Below are 19,547 nucleotides of genomic sequence, written 5' to 3'. Positions count from 1 at the left end.
CCATGTGTTTTAAATGTTTTCAATCCCTCTGTAAACATATAATGATGGTTTCATATAAGACTGTTGAGTGTGGATAGAATTCATTGAAATACAAAATGAACTTGAGACTTGTCATAATTTTTTTAATGCAACATTTTTAACCCATTCACCAATCGTCGTTTTACACCAATTTTAAAATATATCAGATATAAAACATCACTACCATCTTTTGACTGACAGGTGAGCAGCATTTTGATGCTCCTTATTTGTTCCCGTCAGTCGACATATAAAAATAAAGTACAAAGATATGCTTTCATCGCTTCAGGATATATTGCAAAATAACTTATTTTCCTTCATCTATGGTTGACAAAAAAAACTAATGATTCAGTGTCTAAGACCAGAGCCAAAATACAGGAGCATAATAAATAACAGTAAACTTTTATCTTTTCTATAACTGGTCTCTGTTGAAGATAAGAACTTGCGTGAAGAATTTAAATAAGTTAAAATAGATTCAGATTTGACTTTTGGTATTTTACACACTATAACATTAACATAAAAAGGTAAATTAACCTTGAATCGCTTTATAAAAAGCACTTTTGGAAACATCTATGACAATTTTAGTAATTTTAATTGTTTTTCACTTTTTTGCCAAAAAAAAAATTGTATAGAAATTGACATAAGAAAATATTCAAGTATATAAACCCCCTCTATACAACAAAATGTTTGTCTTTTCTCTTTTTACAGGCCACAGTGTTACTTTTAGTTTCAGTCACTGTAAACCACACATTCTGCAAACTGAAGTGCCATTTCTGCACATTGTTCTGTGTTCTAGTGAATTCAAAATGCTTCTGTCACAATATTTTGTTACTGATACTTAATTGACATCACATTACCAAGCTTTATTGTCTCTTTTTTTTTACTGGCTAGAAAATGTGCAACTTCGAGGTAGTCTGATCTGAGGTTCTCCCAGAACAGATCAAGAGTCCTAAAGCAAACATTCTGTGATGTTCAACATTCGTTTGGATTCATTTGAAGAACCGGCACTGCATGTAAGTCTCATCCGAAGCGGAATAGCCAAACTTTCTGTAAAATTCCACATTTTTTGGCGCACATTCCAGTGTAACCTTGTAGCACTGCAGTTTTTTGCTGAGGAGGGTCAGTGTTGATACCAACCTAAAAAAACAAAAGTAAAACAATGGTTTAAACCTTTACTTTTGATTCAGATTAAATTGATTTTTATTCATTTTATTTTGTTTTTTTGACAATTAATATAAAAGTGCCTCTCTGGTTTGAACAGTCAGATGGCCCAGTGTTGTGATTTGTCTACTATTAACAAATCCAAAATACAGACAGCCTTGATCAAAATAATAACAATGATAGCTACAAAGAAAGCCACGTTAAGCACGCTGAGCTGATGGAGGTGCACTTTGACCAGTGAGACGATCGTTTACTTGAATGTGATTTTTGGTTTGCTTGGAAATATAGTATAGAATAGACTTCATTTGTCATTGCACATGGAGATGCAACAAAACTATTGTTGCTCTTTCCTGCAGCAAGTGCCCATAAATAAGATACTATAGTAAATCAACATAAAAGAAGAATAAAAATACATTATTTAAAAAAAAAATGTAGAAATATACAAAGAAAAAAAGTTTAAGCCACACAACAGGATATTTAAATGGAAATGATACATGTATTTTTACATGAAAAGTGCACAATGAAAACTAGTTGCGCGTGTTAGCAGATAATAAATATTAGTTGTCTCCAAAATGGCTCGTTATGCACTTAAACTGTCTAGCTAGTGTATGAACTTTGCCATTCACAGTCTGAAAGATCTTCTTATTTAAAGTGTAATCTATTTGTAATTTCAAGTGTTAAAGCACTATTTGGACAATTAAGAGTTAAAAAGGGGAATAGAATAGTTTATAAGTATATAAATTGGGATGCTCCTACTGACTTGCAAAAGTAAACTTAAGAAAGAAGGCAAGTGATGTTTAGGTGTGAAAATTACCTAAGGAGTTGAGCAATCCGATCAAGCAATCTGACTGATTGAGTCTTTAATTACCTCTAGAAGTGGAACTTTTTAACCTGATTTAAACTTGTATGTACAGTAATCCACCTCTAATCAGATTGGCAACAATGCGCCTTTATGCCAGGTGTGAACAGAACCTTTGAAACTTTACAGACCTTTTTACTTCCACAAACACCTACATGAAAGGTAATATCTGAAAGCAGAAAAGGGGCACTTTAAAACCCAAACTCACAGTTTTCCTAGCTGTTTCCCCCTGCAAACATCACTCACAACCACTTCTTCTACACGGCCTCTCTGTCAGGATGACAAAAAAATATATATATATAATAAAGTGTATAATTTTGCACAATGAAAACATTGACATGAAGCTGAAACATGTTTAAAATGTACCTTTGCACAAGCGTGGATGAATTTGTGCTCTATGATTAGTGTTGCTGTAGCAACAATTTGCCCAAGGTTTGTGTCTTCCACCACTATCACATAATAGTCTCCAGATTTCTTCATATGTTCAAAATTTGCTTTAATAAAAAATAAACATTTGATGGTTATATAAAAGACTATTATTTTTTTAATGCATATATTGAAGTCAGAATTATTAGCCCCCGCATGTTTTTCGCCAATAGTTGTCTAACGGAAAGAAAATTTTCCGTTACATATTTCTAGTTCTTATAATAGTTTTAATAACTCATTTCTAATACCTGATTTCTTTTATCATTACCATGACAGTAAATACTATTTTACTAGATATTTTTCAAGATACTACTATTCAAGTGCAATTTAAAGGCTTAACTAGGTAAATTAGGCAAGTCGTTGTAGAACTGTTTTGTTCTGTAGACCTGGGGTTCCCAATTTTTTCAGCTCACGACCCCCAAAATAATGGCAGTGACTTGCAAATCTGAGGTAGTTATAAATAAACAAACCTTGCACACAACAGCGCAAACACACCATAATTTAGACTATTCTCCATGTTCAGTTGTGGCCTTTATTTATTTTTAATGTGCGTGGGTGCTTTAAAGGTGTCAGAACATTTAACCTGGCACCAAAAAATCTATCTGCTGTGTCTTTAATATAACAATCCCCCCAGGGGACACAAAAAATTGTAAGGCTGATGACTTTTTTTTTTTGCATGTTGTTTTTCTATGTAACTATTAACTACTTTTCTTTACTCTTCTGTAGGTAAAGGGGAAATGTTATGTTAGGTCTAATATTTTAATAAAGTGAATTTGAAATTTGGAAATCTCCAAACGACCCCTATTGTCCCCCAACCCCCACTGCTGTACAGAATCAGAAAAAAATATATTGCTCAAGGGGGCGAATAATATGGACCATTGTTTTTAAAAATTAAAAGCTGTTTTTATTTAAGCCAAAATAAAATAAGACTTTCTCCAGAAGAATAATTTTATATATTTTAAATGTTTTAATATTTAAATATTTTATAGAGAATACTGTGAAAAACACCTTGTTCTGGTAATCACCGTTTGAGAAATATAAAAAAACATAGGAGGGATAATATTTTGACATCAACTGTGTGTGTGTGTGTGTGTGTGTGTGTGTGTGTAAATATATATAAATATATATATATATATATATATATATATATATATAGAGAGAGAGAGAGAGAGAGAGCGAGAGAGAGAGAGAGAGAGAGAGAGTATTTTTCTAAATGATGATCTTGCATTACCTTTAAACTGTTCTTCTGTGACATCTCCAGCCTCTGTGAGTTGTGCTAAGACCTTGTAGAAACCTAAAAAAATCCATTAAAACATTTTGATTTGATGTAGTAAACCAAAGTGTTTAGAGTCAGACTACTGATTGGTGAGCAGTACCTCTGTTCAGGTCAGCAGTGCAGAGAGGACGGAGGACCAGACCTTCTCCGGGCTGAAAGGGAGAAATGGCTGGCAAGAAGGAGACACTGTTGCTGCTCCAGTCCAGCTCTTGGAGAAGAGAAGGATCAAACAGCGGAGTTTCGTCGAGCAACATTCCAGAAGCCCTGAAATAAAATAGTACGTTATTCCAATTTATGATCACTGAAGAATCCCTGTCAATGAATACCTTCCTGACGACTATTTAATCGGACTTTGATCAACCAAACATTTACAATTCAAAGTCAAACTTGTGTCCAGCTTGATGCGTCTACTAATGAAATGATCAGACCTTTTAAACTACAAAACACTGTAAAATATGATAGTTATAATGGTTGCTTTAGATTTTATTAAAAGTAAATGTAAGACTTTTTAAAATAATGATTAATTAATCTAACTTGATGTAAATTTCACCCATAGTCCATGAAATAAGTTGTATTATTAATACTTCAGTTTTAAAAGTTTATAACTTTGTAGTTTGTATAGGTTTCATTAATTATTTTGCATGACTTTTATACTTTAATGGTTTATTTATCAAACAGAAGTGAGTCTATTATTTAAAAAAACTGCCAATTATAGGAAAAAACTACTTTATTTAAACAGTAACTTTTATACATGACTAAAACATGATTGTATAAACTTACATTTTTTAAATTCTTCATTTAGCATCTCATGTCAATGTATCCTAATTTAAAGATCAATATTGTTATTTCAAGATTTAAATACATTTATAGGAATTAAAATAGTGACCAAAACAGTTTAATTAAAATTGATTAACTTTTTCTGCTCTGATTTAAAGGGGTGTTCCACTATGATATCATATTTTAATCTTTAGTTCATGTGTAATGTCGCTGTGTGAACGTCACTGAATATAATATGCTTAAAGTTCAATGCAAAGTGAGACATTGGCCTTTACAGAGTTAGCTTAGAGAAGCCTACAGCGAACAAAGTTTGGGGACTACAAAAAAATACATCCAGGTTAATGATGTCATAAACCCTTCAGGCTACAAGCATACACCACATGCAGCAAAGGGGTGTGGCCAGATGCGCTGTTATAGCAGACTCTTCCTGGTGACATGAAGCCGATCTGCGAATCACCGCAAATTATGTTAGATGACCAATCAGAGCCTCTTGAGGCCGAGTTTTTGGACGAACAAGGAAATACGACTGTCGTTTTCACGTTAACAGAGTAGCTGTATATAATAAAGTAAGTAAGATATATAAAAATAAAAAACACACACCATTTTTTACGAATGAAGCATGAGCTCACATTGTTTTGCACCCCATAAACACAACCAAGCCTTAAAATACTCTCTGGACCACCTCTTTAAGAGCTTTTTAAGCCTCAAAATTAACACCAGATTACGAAAATGTATAAATACTACTTAAGTTAAAAAAAAAAAAGTTTCAATTTACTGATACTGTAACAACTACATTATTACAAATATATATGAAATTAAAAAAATGAATAGCATCAAAGGTATAAAATAATCACACTATCCAAAAGGAAAAAGAAACACAGTTTTCCAGTAATAAGCATGATAATCTCCAACAGTTTAAGGCGGCCCCCAATAAATGAAGCATTTAAATGGCAAAGGTCACAATTCACAACAAAAAGCAAACAATATAAGGTCCTAATCAGATATAATTTGTTTATCTCATATCAATGTAGCTTTGGGTTTAAATACTTTTATTAAAACTGACAAAGTCATTTAGTTAAATTAACATTTAATAACATGACTTTTCGTATTTCAGACTTTCTGTTCTGATTCAAGACCTTTTTAATGCCTTAAAATTAAGACCCATCATATTTTAAAAAATTGTTCCTTGAAAAAAAAAAGAAACTAAGATAAAAAAAAGACATTACATTTTTTTTCTGCTGCTTGGTTGTATCTTATTGATATTTCTTATATTGGTTTGCATCGGCTTTTTAGTCGTGCTGTATAATTTGTTTTCACTTGTGTAAAGCACGTTTGTCAACCTTGGTTGTAGTAAAAAAGTGCTACATATTGATAAAATTAATAAAATTGATTGATAAAATAAATAACAATTTGCAAATGTATAAATACAATTTAAGTAAAAAAGTAACAAATGTACTTGTTGTTTAAGTAACAATTACATTATTATAAATATATAAAATCAAAATTGATTAGTAACCAAGGAAATCACACTATCCAAAAAGAAAAGAAACGCTAGATTTCCAAACATAAGCATGACAATCTCAAAACTGTTTGTGGCAGCCCCTGATAAATGAAGCGTTTAAATGGCAAAGGTCACAATTCACAACAGAAAGCTAATAACATAACGTCCTAATCAGATATATGTTATATGACTTCCATTTCATATTTCTAGCTGCTGTTCCCTGATTACCAAATCACCCTGCCTACATTCCCAATCTCTAACTCAACAAATAACATCCATATGCCTTATTAAACCCGTAAAGAGCTCGCGATCAAACTGCTTTGGATTGATTTAGGCAAGTTCGATTTGCCATTTACTTACGGAGACAAATAGATATTGACCGCTTCCTTCTTTAAAATGTTTGAATGAATCCTGGCAACTCGAATCCAGTTACAGACAGAAATATTAATGTCCCAGCATGACAAACACACTTCCTGAAGGGTTATTATTTTTTCCGTACTTATTTTGAGAATCCCCGCCCTCTAGCCAATCGCTGATTCCTTTGGTTGGTGCGGTTTATAAAAAGCTCTCTTATCGCCCAATCACAGACTGGTTTTATGTAAGTCTGACCAATCATGGCAAAGAATGATGAGATAAAGAGCCGGGCTTGTATCCGCACCCTCTGTCTGCGTGCGTGGAATATGACGTGGCGCGGAGTTTAACGAGGGCGCGGCGCGATGACGTCCGTAACCGTTTAGGGAAAAGGTTTATCCTGGTAAATAACTGGTTGTTAAACTGGTTTTGTGATCTTACACCTCTCGAATTGGAAAAAAAATGTCCCTGACTTGTTTGACGAGACTGTCAGGTGTGAAATTAAAGAGTTTCCGGCAGTAGTTATTAAAGGGATAGTTCACCCAAAAATGAAAATCTACCCACCAAGTGGTTATAAATAGTGTGAAAAGTATACATTGACGATCAAGGGGGTCCACTGTTTTGGTTAGTTTGTGTAATACATGCTTTAATACTTTATGTATTTATTTTTACCTTACATCTTGTCTTTTAATAAAACGTATTTATCTTTTCAGCGTTTTTATGAATATTTAGTGTATTCTGACCCATGATTCTGACTTAAAGTATTATCTGATTAGCTATTTCATATGTTAATGTAAGTTAATCTACAAACCATGCATCTAATTAGATTTTATTTTCAGGCTAAATATAAATACAAACACCTATTTTACAAGAAAACAGACTTTTTCCTAGAATAGACTGATTAGACATTAACAATGGTTTCAATCGTTAAAGGGGTGGTCAAATGTATATTTATATTATCTATTATTTTAATTATTAACATTAGTATTTAAAATCAGAGTGAAATATTTCTTACTTATAAAGATACGTAGTGGCTACAGCGGAATGAACCGGCAACTTATCCAGCGCATGCAGTGGATGCCCTTTCAGCTGCAACCCGTCTCTGGGAATATATATATATATATATATATATATATATATATATATATATATATATATATATATATATATATATATATATATATAAAGCACATAAATTTCCCAGAGATTGGTTGCGGCTGGAAGGCCATCTGCTGCGTAAAAACCTGCTGGATAAGTTGGCGGTTCATTCCGCTGTGACGACCCCGGATTAATAAAGGGACTAAGCCGACAAGAAAATGAATAAAAGCACATAAAATAATAATAATAATAGGTCTACAAATCATATAAAAGTCAAATAAATACAACTAAAAGCTACCCTAAAAAGTAAGTTTCAAGAGATGATTTAAAATACTCAGCGATTCTGCGTCGCGAATATCAGAGGATATTCGAATGCCAATGAAGAGAACGCCCAGTCTCCCATTAATTTTAGCAATCAACTTCCATAGTAAAAAAAACAAAAACAAATAATGGTTACAGCTTTTAAGCATTCTTCAAAATATGTTTGTTTGTCTTTAACTGAAAGATTAAGTAAAGGGTAAAGGCAGAGTAAATGATGACAAAATTTGTATTTTTGGGTGAACTATCCCTTTAACTCTTCTATCAATACTACTTTAACAACTAAAGTGGCCAAAAAAACAAACAAAATGATTTTAAACTTGATTAAAAAGTCAAAATTATTAAATGTCAATGATAAGGATAATGTAGAATCTACAAAACGAAGGTATAAGGTTTGGACAAAACATGCTCACTAGGACAGCAGACTGACAGAAAAACGGGTTAAGAATAATAACTGCAAAATGCTTATAAAATTTTTTGGGAAGGATTAAGAGTAAAACCATGAATTTAAACCCGGAACCTTTTATCCTCCAGTGCAGTACTCCAAAACTGCAGCATGCTTTTAATGTACAGATTTATAATTATTAGGTGTCAGATTTATAAGAATAAGGTGTCAGATTAAAAAATAATTAATTTTTTTTAATGATATAAAGACTGCTTGAAGTGCCATATAATATAAATATAAATTCTTTAGAGATAAATTGTTCGAGAGTTTCCTGTCAAATTTGACATGGAGGCACTGTTTTAAGAAATTATCCTTCAAAAGAAAGAATTCTTCAAAATCTTGGAGGGGTTGTGGAGTTTGTATGTTCTCCCCGTGTTCGTGTGGGTTTCCTCTGGGTGCTCCGAGTTTCCCCACAAGTCCAAAGACATGCGCTATAGGTGAATTGAATAAACTAAATTGGCCATAATGAATGGGTGTTTCCAAGTACTGGGTTGCAGCTGGAAGGACATCTGCTGTGTAAAACATATGCCGAAATAGTTGCCGGTTCTTTTCCTAATGAATAAGGGACTTAAGCCGAAGGAAAATGAATCAATGAATGAATAATACTGGTATTTGGAATGTTATAAATGTGCTTTGGGGAATAATATAATCAATAATCAATAAAATGATCTGAATATTGAAACTTTAAATCAAATCACTACAAAACAATTACTATGGTACATTTCTGCCAAAACACCACACGATTACCCTACTACAGTGACACAGTGACCACAAACACAAACTGATATACATATGTAATTTAACTTATGCACATTTCATGTAAATGCTAAATGTAAACTTGCTATTTTCATGTGCATCAAGATGTTGTTTACTATCTAGAAGTGTAAAAACTACAAGCAGATGTTAACTAAACCATGCTAACCAACTCAACCCTGACCTCATGCAGTCTCAAGTGTGTTTATATCTCATCTTCTATAAGGACAGGCTGTGTAAAGTGCAAACTCAGACATATACAGCAGCAGCAGTTACTGGAATTCATCTCTCTTCCTTCTCGTATTGATTTTCTCAAGTGTCTAAACAAAAAAAAATTAATAATCTTTTCAAATGTTTTTGTGCAGCTTTCAATGCATATCTGCAGGATGTGAGTGAACGGAAAGGACCAACAAGAAACCTGAGAAGGAAAACACCTACCATTGATCCTCTCCATGAGCCTCCACTGTAAGCTTTCTAAGATATAATAGCAAAACAGACCACAGAGCAGTCAATCATTCTAATGATTGTCTTAAGAAGATTATTTAGGCATTTTAATACATAGAAACCAATAGAATGTGGTGCATATGTGCTGCATGCTTTCATCTCAATACCAAAACACTCTAGCCATAAAGACAAATTTGCAATGGTAAGAACAGCAAATATAAAAGCATGTGATGACAGGGATATCATTTGTTTTGCACAACATCTGAAGTCAACCGACATGTCAACATATGAGGTAATTAAAATGATATTATTTAAATTTGATTATAAAATATATTTGAAAACAAATTGTTCTTTTTAAGTCCCATGAAATTAAAATATTAAAATTAAAATCTCTTCTTTTTGATTCTTTTATAACCTCTTTTAACACATTTTTATTTGTTTTTATCTGTTTTGTTTATCATTTTTATTATTTGTTTTTATTCCTCTTTATGTAAAGCACTTTGACACTTGCCTTGCCTTGCTTAAAGTTTTTTAGATGTTAGTATCTATATTGTTCATTTTTAGGATATCTATAAGCAAATGCTCTCTATATCTAACATGCTCCGCCCCCTTCAAGACACTTTTCATTTTTGTTTCTCTCTGGCAAAGCGGAAATAAAGCAAAACACCATTGGCTAATTTCAAAAAGGTGGAGGAGCTACACTATGTCCCACCTTCTCTTCGTGTTTTGGTTGAGATTACGTCAATCATCGAATAAAAAGCCTAATACTAATTTTATTTTTGTGTGAGATCAGACGATGGCGACTGCTGTAATGATTCTAGTTGTGCTATGTTTTTGATATTCATCTTCAGGAAATCACTAAAGGCAAAGATATCATCATAATGATATAATGCGCCAATATGGCTATTTTTATCAACAACATTAGCGTTATACTAGACACTGTAAAAAGCAAATACTCAGCCACTAGACATTTCTGACAGGGGATTCCGAGTGTCTTTGCGTCAGATGTGAAAGTATGTTGTGGGCCTGCTATACAGGAGTTATTATTATAAATTATAGATAGCGAAATTTAGCAGGTTTTATTTTAGCGTTTTTTTAGCATAAACAATGTGCCCTTTAAAGCATGACGGTAAAACACAAACGCTGTCAAGAATGTATTAAAACATGTGCTTGTTTGTCATAAAAATTCATAATAATGACAAAAATAGTAATTTGTGGATGTCCTTACTTCCGGGTGCAGCCATGCTGCCGTTGAGGCTGGTGTATTTTGGGAAAGTTTCTTAACCGTTGGTTTTGAGTGTGGTCCTGAAAAATCTCCCTTTTGCAGGGTATCTACCCCTTCCCCTTAGCCCTACACCTTCATCCAAAAAGAATTAGGACACCACTACCCCTTCACGTGAATGTACAAATGAATGCAGGGGTAGGGGGAGGGCCAAGGGGTAGAACTGGGATTGGGCCTAAATGCATATTTTAAAGCACTTCACGGGACCCTTAAGATCTGTTCTCTAAAAGGTTATTTGTGGCACCAAAAATGGTTGGCATAAGTGCGAAAACACCCTTTATTTGTAAACTTTTTAAGAGTGTTAACATTAGGTAATTAATAGCCTACATGCAAACACATAGAACCACTTTAATTAATTTATTTTCTGGGTAACACTTTACAATAAGGTTTCATTACTATTAGTTCATGCATTTGCTAACATGAACACTCAGATAACATTTATTTACAGTTTTTCTTAATAGGCTGTCCTCGGGGTCTTAAAAAATTAAAATTCACTAAAATATTGTGTTGTAGGTCTTAAATTATTTTAAACAGGACTTCATTTTCCTATGTCTTAGGTAAAGCTACCCAGTCATCCCGACACCCAATCACCATAATCTTAAAACTTTTTTATTGCAAAGAGATACAGTTTGCAACAGCTGTTAGATTGTTTTATATTAAATTCTCCAAATTAAACTCCATAATCAGGGAAAGAAAAACAACAACACTTTCCATGACCTTCCATTAAAACAAAAACTAAATATATATTCTGTATATATACAGAAGTAACCGGGCCATGGGCCTCACGGTGGAGAAGTGGGCAGTATCGCCTCAAAGCAAGAAGGTCGCTGGTTCGAGTATCGGGCTGGGTCAGTGGGCATTTCTGTGTGGAGTTTGCTTGTTCTCCCCATGTTGGCGTTGAGTTTCCTCCGGGTGTTCCAGTTTCCCCCACAAGTCCAAAAACATCTGATACAGGTGAATTGAGTAAGCTAAAATAGTACGTAGTGTGTGTGTGCGTGAATGAGTGTGTATGGATGTTTCCCAGTGATGGGTTGCACCTGGAATGGCATCCACTGCGTAAAACATTGTGGAAAAGTTGGCGGTTTATTCCACTGTAGCGACCCCAGATTAATAAAGGGACTAAGCCGAAAATGAATAAATGAATAAGACAAAGTTGTTCATTGTTAGTTCAACTTCATAACATAGTTTATTTAATAGTGTTTATCACTTTTGATTTGAATAATGCTTTAGTAAATGACTTTTAATAATAACTTCTGTACAGATAGTGTTTATACCTTGTTTCTGTTAAATACATTAACATTAACTAACAAAACCTTATTGTACAATATGACAATTTTCTGTCTATTTCTCTGTTTTAATAATGCCCTTTTGGATTAATTTGTCCAAAACTGAGCAAAAAAAGGCTCAGTGATGTTTGCTTACAATATATACACACGTTTAATGAAGGAACACAGGCAAAGCACTTGTGACAATAACAATTCCATAATGCATCTCCTATTACTGCTTAAAAATGCTGCAGGCTTCCTTAATAAGCTCGATATCTTGCACGAAAAGGGAAGCAAAGAGACAGCAGGTATTGAATGAACCTTGCGGGAAATAGGGAGGCTGAGAGCAACAAAAAAAATGCCTGCAGAAAGCTGATATACTGGTTCACATGACTAAACCATGGATCATTACATTGAGTGGAAGATACAAATCATGGAAATACAGTCTGTTTCTCTTTAATGACTGTATATGAATGAATAATGAGACGAAAATTTAGCATAATACAAAATTAATTAAACATATTTGTGTTTAATGTGTATATTAAATAATCAATTTGATATACACTCATCGGCCACTTTATTAGGTACACTTTACTAGTACTGGGTTTGGGCCCCCTTTTGCTTTAAGAACTGCCTTAGTCCTTCATGGCATAGATTCAACAAGGTACGGGAAATATTCCTCAGATATTTTGGTCCATATTGACATGATAGAATCACGCAGTTGCTGCACAACCATGAATCGAATTTCTCGTTCCACCACATCCCAAAGGTGCCCTAATGGATTGAGTTCTGGTGACTGTGGAGGCCATTTGAGTACAGTGAACTCCTTGACATGTTCAAGAAACCAGTCTCAGATGATTCACGCTTTATGACATGGATAACATATTTATGTTATCTTGCTGGAGGTAGCCATCGGAAGATGACACCAAATTCTGACCCTACTATCCGAATGAATCAGCAGAAATCGAGACTTATTAGACCAGGCACTGTTTTTCCAATCTTCTGTTCTCTAATTTTGGTGAGCCTGTGTGAATTGTAGCCTCAGTTTCCTGTTCTTGGTGATTGGCGGATTAGAAATGTGCATTAATGAGCAGTTGGACAGGTGTACCTATTAAAGTGGCCGGTGAGTGTATTTCGTAATTGTAACTCATTGTTAGAATTTTCTGTTTGTTTAACCACAAAACTAAATGTGACTCTGCACTGCTAAATTAGTGAGAAGATTTCTGCATTATCTCAAGTTTTAATTGATAAGCTTTCTGGTGACGTATACTTTGTTAGGACAGGATGATAGTGTATTGATATCTATTTGAAAAGGTTCAGTACGCATCCAGAGAGTGCCAGCACATTGAGTAGGTATAAATGCTTAACGAAACAGAGAAATGTTTTTTTAACAGTACCTAAGAGACAAATAAATCTATAAATGCCTTGCTTGCTTGTCTCTAAAACTCAGAAAGCATTTCAGTATTTAAAAACGACACACTTTTGGCTTTAAAATATCAGAGGGCGATTTGTTTTCTCTCAAAACCCATAAACTGACACAACCCAGAGCACCTCAGCTGTTACCCAAAGCCGCCCAGATACTGATACAAATCAATGTGGAGAACATGAACACAAGAGCTATGGAGCCAGAGACTTCCCGCTGATTTAATTACAGACTCTCCATCGTTCAAAGAGCCACCGTTCTGAAGCAACAGCAGTGCACATATGCTTGAATGATGGTCATGTGATTTTATCGTCCAGACATGCTGTGAACTGCTGCAGACAGTGGAATCATTAGGACTGCAGGAGTCTTTTACTGAGAGCCTTAAACTTCCTTATTATCATAAACAAGTCTTCGGGGAGGTGTTGAGACTGTACGTTGAGGAAGCAAAAAAAGCTCGTAAAATGAGGGCGAGGCTTGTGCGGCCTTTGTCTTACAGTTTGACAACACAATCAAATGAAAAATTCATGATGTGCATGGATGCTCTGCTGTGCATCAGATCGATAGTACAGTAATAGCTGGCATATCTGAGACCTGCTTGGCACGGCTCCCTCTCTTTGATAAAGTGTGCCATGTTAATGGGCATACTGAGTTACTGGCTTTTTTCTGCATATCAGTATAGGCTACAGATTTGTGCACATATGGGATACAAGAGCTTGTTCTCCCAGTTGTCTGATCCTGTTACTTCTTCCGGCGAAACGCGCTTCACTTCTGCTCTGTGCGGTCTGGTGGGAATCCAAATTTAGTCCAAGTATTTGAGAGAAGCGGTAAAATTCTGGTAATCCACGAGGCTGGAAGGTTAGAGGGGAATAAATGATGCTGTTCACCAATTCACTGCAAAAATACACTTGTAAATGATAAGTTAAATGATGAGGACAAGTAAATAATGCTGGAAAATACATTGTTTATTGTAGTTTTTAAAAATGTATGTTAATGCAGTTTTTTTATCCTAACAGTTCAAATAAATGATTGCCTGTAAGCAAGTAAAGGTATGTTAACATGATAAAGATGTACTGTTATTATTATGGCAGGCTCAGGGGTTAGCATTGTTGCCTCACAGCAAGAAGGTCGCTTGTTCGAGCCCTGGCTGGGTCAGTTGGCATTTCTATGTGGAGTTTGCATGTTCTTTCTGTGTACTTGTGGGTTTCCACTGGGTGCTCCAGTTTCCCCCACAGTCCAAAAGACATGTACTAGAAGTAAACTGAATAAACTAAATTGGATGTAGTGAATGTAAGTGTATCAGTGTTTCCAGTACTGGGTTGCAGCTGGAAGGGCATCCGCTGTGTAAAACATATGCTAGATAAGTTGGCGGTACCTAGTTGGTAGTACATAAAGGGACAAAGCTGAAGGAAAATGAATTAACAAATGCTGTTGTTTTTATTATTTGTATTAATATTATTATTATTATTATTATTATTATTATTCATTCATTCATTCATTAATTTTCTTGTCGAATTAGTCCTTTTATTAATCCGGGGTCGCCAACTTATCCAGCAAGTTTTTACGCAGCGGATGTCCTTCCAGCCGCAACCCATCTCTGGGAAATATTATTATTATTATCATCATTATATTTTATTCAGCGTTTTTGCATTTTAATTAATGCTTTTTTAGGTATTTAGTTTTCTTTACTATTCATTTACTATGAATTTATTTCAGTTAATTGCAAAGATAACAGAAAAAATTAACTTGTCTAATATTTTGATTGTATTTTGATTTTATTTATTATTAAGACAAGTTCATATTTTAAATAGTTTTAGTTAGTCAACAGATGCTTTATTAGTATTATATTTTGAATCATTTATATGATGAATAATTCTTAGAAATAGAAAATTTTGGCAATAATTCACTGTTAAAAATCATGTGCACACACAGATATTATATATATATATATATATACATATACACATAGCAGTGCTATATGGCTTTATATCGGCACTGTTGGGAGGCGTGAGTTAGTGTCCCACCAGTGATAATATAGAGCCATATGGCACTGCTACGAGTTTGATATTGTGTTTATACAACAGTTCAATGGCATAATCGTGTATATAAAAAGGAAATCAAAACAGAGGGCTCTATTTTGACGGTCCATGCGCAGAGCGCAAAATGCAGGGCGCAAACGCTTTCAGGGCATGTCAGAACGCATTTTTGCTAACTTAAGGACGGGAAAATCGGCTTTGCGCCGTGGCACATGGTCTAAAAGGGTTGAGTTTATTTTCTTAATGAGTTATAGGTGTGTTTTGAGAATAAACCAATCAGAGTCTCATCTCCCATTACCTTTAAGAGCCAGCTGCGTCGCACCATAAGCGCATTGCTATTAACATGATGTAAAGTAAGTTCACTTTCGCTTTTGCTCTTGTGGATAGGGAAACCTTACCGCACAGGCATCAATTAGCCTATAAATAATTAATTTAGTTTGTTAAGCGCTGTAAGGGAACGAGGGTCAAAGGAAACAGAACACAAGCCAAAAATCCTCCACTTGAGATTTATTCTCAACAAATAGGACATAAGTCCTCAAATTAATATAATTTAACAAAAAAGAAAGTAAAGGAACATGAGGCCAACATAACCAACCAACACAAAATGACCTGCTACAATGAAGAACAGCCAGGCTTATAAAGAAAAGGATGAGCTCATTTAAATTACAAAGGGATAAAGACAAAAATTCACATTACTACATACATCACAAAAACAAAATAAATGCAATAACAACATTACCACAAAAATAATAAAATCAAACATTAACCAATATAAACAAATTAACAAAATCAATACATAAATATTTGATCAAAGAGGATATCTAAAATAACTTCTCCCCCTGCATTATTCAAGCGGTTGGTTTGCCCGGGCGGAACCATTTTGCATAAATCCGGCATTCCCGCCCGGACTCCAATCTTTGCCGCACCGGAAGCCACCCGGCCACCACTTTCTGTCTCCAGCGCGCCACTCGGTAACTCAAAAAAGAAACAAACATTAATCATACAACGAAACTAATTTGTGTGCACTCCAAATTAATTTAGTAGTAACAAAAATGTATGGTTTCTATAAATAAAGCACAAGAAAGAAACTGTGTATTGTGATTTGTATAATAGATATGGAGAAAGAAACTATAAAATGAAATGTCATGTCTGCATAACTGTGAATATGTTTGCATGGTTGCGTGCGTGTATGTGTGGTTGTGTGTGTGTGTGTGTGTGTATATAAATACGCACGCTGTTACACAGTACTGTGCGGCCAACCTTTCAGGCCGTCACAAGCGCAAAGATTTGTTTCAAAACTCTCACACTCAATACACTACAATTATATGGTATAAATACAGCACTACGACATACAAGAGAGATTGACTCAGAAAGTCACTTTGCTAGGTTCATACAGACTTATGGTCGCCGACCCGATGTCTTTTAGAAATGATAAATATTTACAAATAGGCACTATAGGCAATCTAGACAACTACATTTTCGACTAAAAAAACCCTAAAAAGTACATTATGTTGCCCAACAGCTGCAATATTGTTTAACTGTAGAGTGTCCCTTGCTTGTTGCTGTATGTGGGCAGATTAATACAGAAGGGTGAAGAGGCTGTACGAGTGCAGTTATTTGCAGAATATTGCACGGCTATCAGCCAATCAGATTCAGGAACCAGACAGTTGTATACTGTTGTATAAACAACCACACACACACATATATATATATATATATATATATATATATATATATATATATATATATATATATTCATTTTCTTGTCGGCTTAGTCCCTTTATTAATCCGGGGTCGCCACAGCGGAATGAACCGCCAAGCAACAGCAAGTTTTTACGCAGTGGATGCCCTTCCAGCCGCAACCCATCTCTGGGAAACCTCCACACACACATACTCATACACTACAGACAATTTAACCTACCCAATTCACCTGTACCACATGTCTTTGGACTGTGGGGGAAACCGGAGCACCCAGAGGAAACCCACGCGAAGGCAGGGAGAACATGCAAACAGAAACACCAACTCAGCCAGGTTCGAACCAGCGACCTTCTTGCTGTAAGGCGACAGCACTACCTACTGCGCCACTGCCTTGCCTATATATATATATTTTTTCTATTATATATATATATATATATATATATATATATATATATATATATATATATATATATATATATATATATAAATTTATTTATTTATTTTTTGTATAAAAAGAAATATAATATTATTAAAGAAAGGACTAAATGCATGTTAGCCATGAGACAAGAGTTGAGTGGAACAACTGAATCATTTGTGCCTCTACACATTGATCCGATCAACCACTTTTAACAGATCACAGGAGAATTCATCACTCAGTCTGTTGGATCTCATCCTGCTTCACTCACACACACGCACACATACTAGATAGAGAGAGAGAGAGAGAGAGATTACAGTGAAAATAAGTGGGGGAAAAAAACATGCTCAATCTTCTGCTGAATAATTCATTACAATACGTTAGAGTCTTTGTAATATTAAATAAATGAGCGTAAAATATTTTAATATTTAAGAATGACATCACCTAATGATTTCACAGCCGTAATGAATTATTGAATTTATTTTGTGATCCATTTAGCAGACCGGAACTGATGTTACTCTTGATATTTGATGCTTTCTGGGTGCCTGCCAGGAACGGACCCCTGACCACCGTCTGAAATGGGTGTCAAAAATGGCTTTTGTGCTGGGGAAAATGTTTGCCGGATATTCCTAAATTAAAGCAGGGCACATATCAATCAATAAATCAATGCAGTAGAGCTCTCAGTGTCTGTTAGGAGATTTCCCATTTCCTTCCTAACAAGGTTGCCCTCGTAAATAGATGTCCATTATTATTGACTGATTACATTTAGCTCATTGATTCATTGATGGTCAGTCAAAGTTCAGGGTAAAAGCTAATAAGGTTTTAATTCTGTTGGCTTAATTTGAGGTTAACCCATTTTTTTGTGCAAGTAAAACAATGTATAGTAATATATTATGTATCCAACCTTTTCCCTGAACCCCTAGATGCCTTGTGTCAATTACTGGAGTAACTTCTGTCAAGCTCAGTTCTATAAGTTCATCCATCCAATATTAAAAGGAAACTATGTATAATAAATTAACTATATTTAACAAATTCATCTCAACAGATCTTGTATAAACCCCCCAAAAAGGAGTATTTTGCGGCAATATTACACACGTGTTAAATAAGAGAAAATAATCTGGAGGAGTCAAACATAAAAGAGCTTTGCCCACAGATTTTCTTGCGATGCTAACATCACAATAAAATACCAATCGCAACAATCGTAATCATATGATGGATAAAAATAAGCACCCTAAGCTGCACTTCAAATATAGATTATTTGTAATACAACCTTATTATTTTGCATGATTTTATTTCATTTTATTTAATGCAAGTTCCCTCAACTGGAAGTGCAACCCATAATTTGAATGTTGAAAAAGCTGAATTTTTATATTGAAATTATAATTTTATATCAAAATTTAATTTTATATATGATGTCCTAAAATATCGATTTTGCATCCTTCACTCATTTAAAATTCTCAATGTCGTTTCTCCAGGACAGTGTATTCATCTTAGGATATGATAGGTTAACTGTCCATTGACTGAAGTAGCCCTTCCGTCCAGTGAAGGGCAAGTATTCCTCAGAGGACTGATACTTGAGAGGTTTTAAATAGGAGGGATGTGCTTCCTCTCTTCAGTTGACGCTGAGCTCTCGCTGCACAAACTTCAGGCATGGAAACATTCACCACTCTTCTGTGAGAACATCGATTTTCTTTCTGAAGGTAGGACACATTTGGGTTTCTTTCAGATCAGTGCATTTTTGTTATATAAAGAATATTCATAAATAGAGATATATTCAAAATAATAGATATCCATAATACAGATGATCTGTAGGCCTTATAAATCCTATTTCTATGCATGAATGGAAATATTGTAATTGCATTAAAGTCTTAAGTTTTAATACATTTTAATTGGTTGATTGGATGTATAATTGTTGTTATTTATGCAACTGAATTTATTTATATGTGTATGTGCATGCTTGTAGAGAGAGAGAGAGAATTTTGAGTTTATTGCCATGTCAGCTATACT

At 34.4% G+C, this 19,547-nt stretch overlaps 2 protein-coding genes across 8 annotated transcripts in view; one reads left to right on the top strand and one right to left on the bottom strand.

Annotated features, from left to right (window-relative positions):
- Positions 1–101: 101 nt before the first annotated feature.
- gnpnat1 (glucosamine-phosphate N-acetyltransferase 1) lies at positions 102–6,490 on the bottom strand. Its single transcript, NM_001024374.2, has 6 exons — positions 6,376–6,490; positions 3,838–4,001; positions 3,693–3,755; positions 2,402–2,529; positions 2,244–2,305; positions 102–1,152 (listed from the first exon to the last, which is right to left on the bottom strand). Exons 2-6 carry the CDS (start codon positions 3,989–3,991, stop codon positions 1,005–1,007), a joined length of 555 nt encoding a protein of 184 aa, NP_001019545.1. The 5' UTR covers positions 3,992–4,001; positions 6,376–6,490; the 3' UTR covers positions 102–1,004.
- The window catches only part of socs4 (suppressor of cytokine signaling 4), a 19,858-nt gene continuing 4,012 nt past the window's right edge, over positions 3,702–19,547 (top strand). Inside the window, exons 1-4 of one of the 7 annotated variants that reach the window (XM_073927601.1) lie at positions 3,842–4,014; positions 9,346–9,445; positions 11,469–11,660; positions 19,016–19,240. In XM_073927601.1, the coding sequence (XP_073783702.1) occupies positions 19,138–19,240 (103 nt within the window). In that variant the 5' untranslated portion in view covers positions 3,842–4,014; positions 9,346–9,445; positions 11,469–11,660; positions 19,016–19,137. Of the gene's footprint in view, positions 4,015–6,644; positions 6,770–9,345; positions 9,446–11,468; positions 11,661–19,015; positions 19,241–19,547 lie in introns of those variants that run through there. The other 6 variants (XM_073927602.1, XM_073927605.1, XM_021467245.3 and 3 more) reach the window with 6 other exon arrangements.

Source organism: Danio rerio, chromosome 17, assembly GCF_049306965.1.
Source record: "Danio rerio strain Tuebingen ecotype United States chromosome 17, GRCz12tu, whole genome shotgun sequence".
NCBI classification, from domain to species: domain Eukaryota; kingdom Metazoa; phylum Chordata; class Actinopteri; order Cypriniformes; family Danionidae; genus Danio; species Danio rerio.
This window is presented reverse-complemented; position numbering and strand designations above follow the sequence as displayed.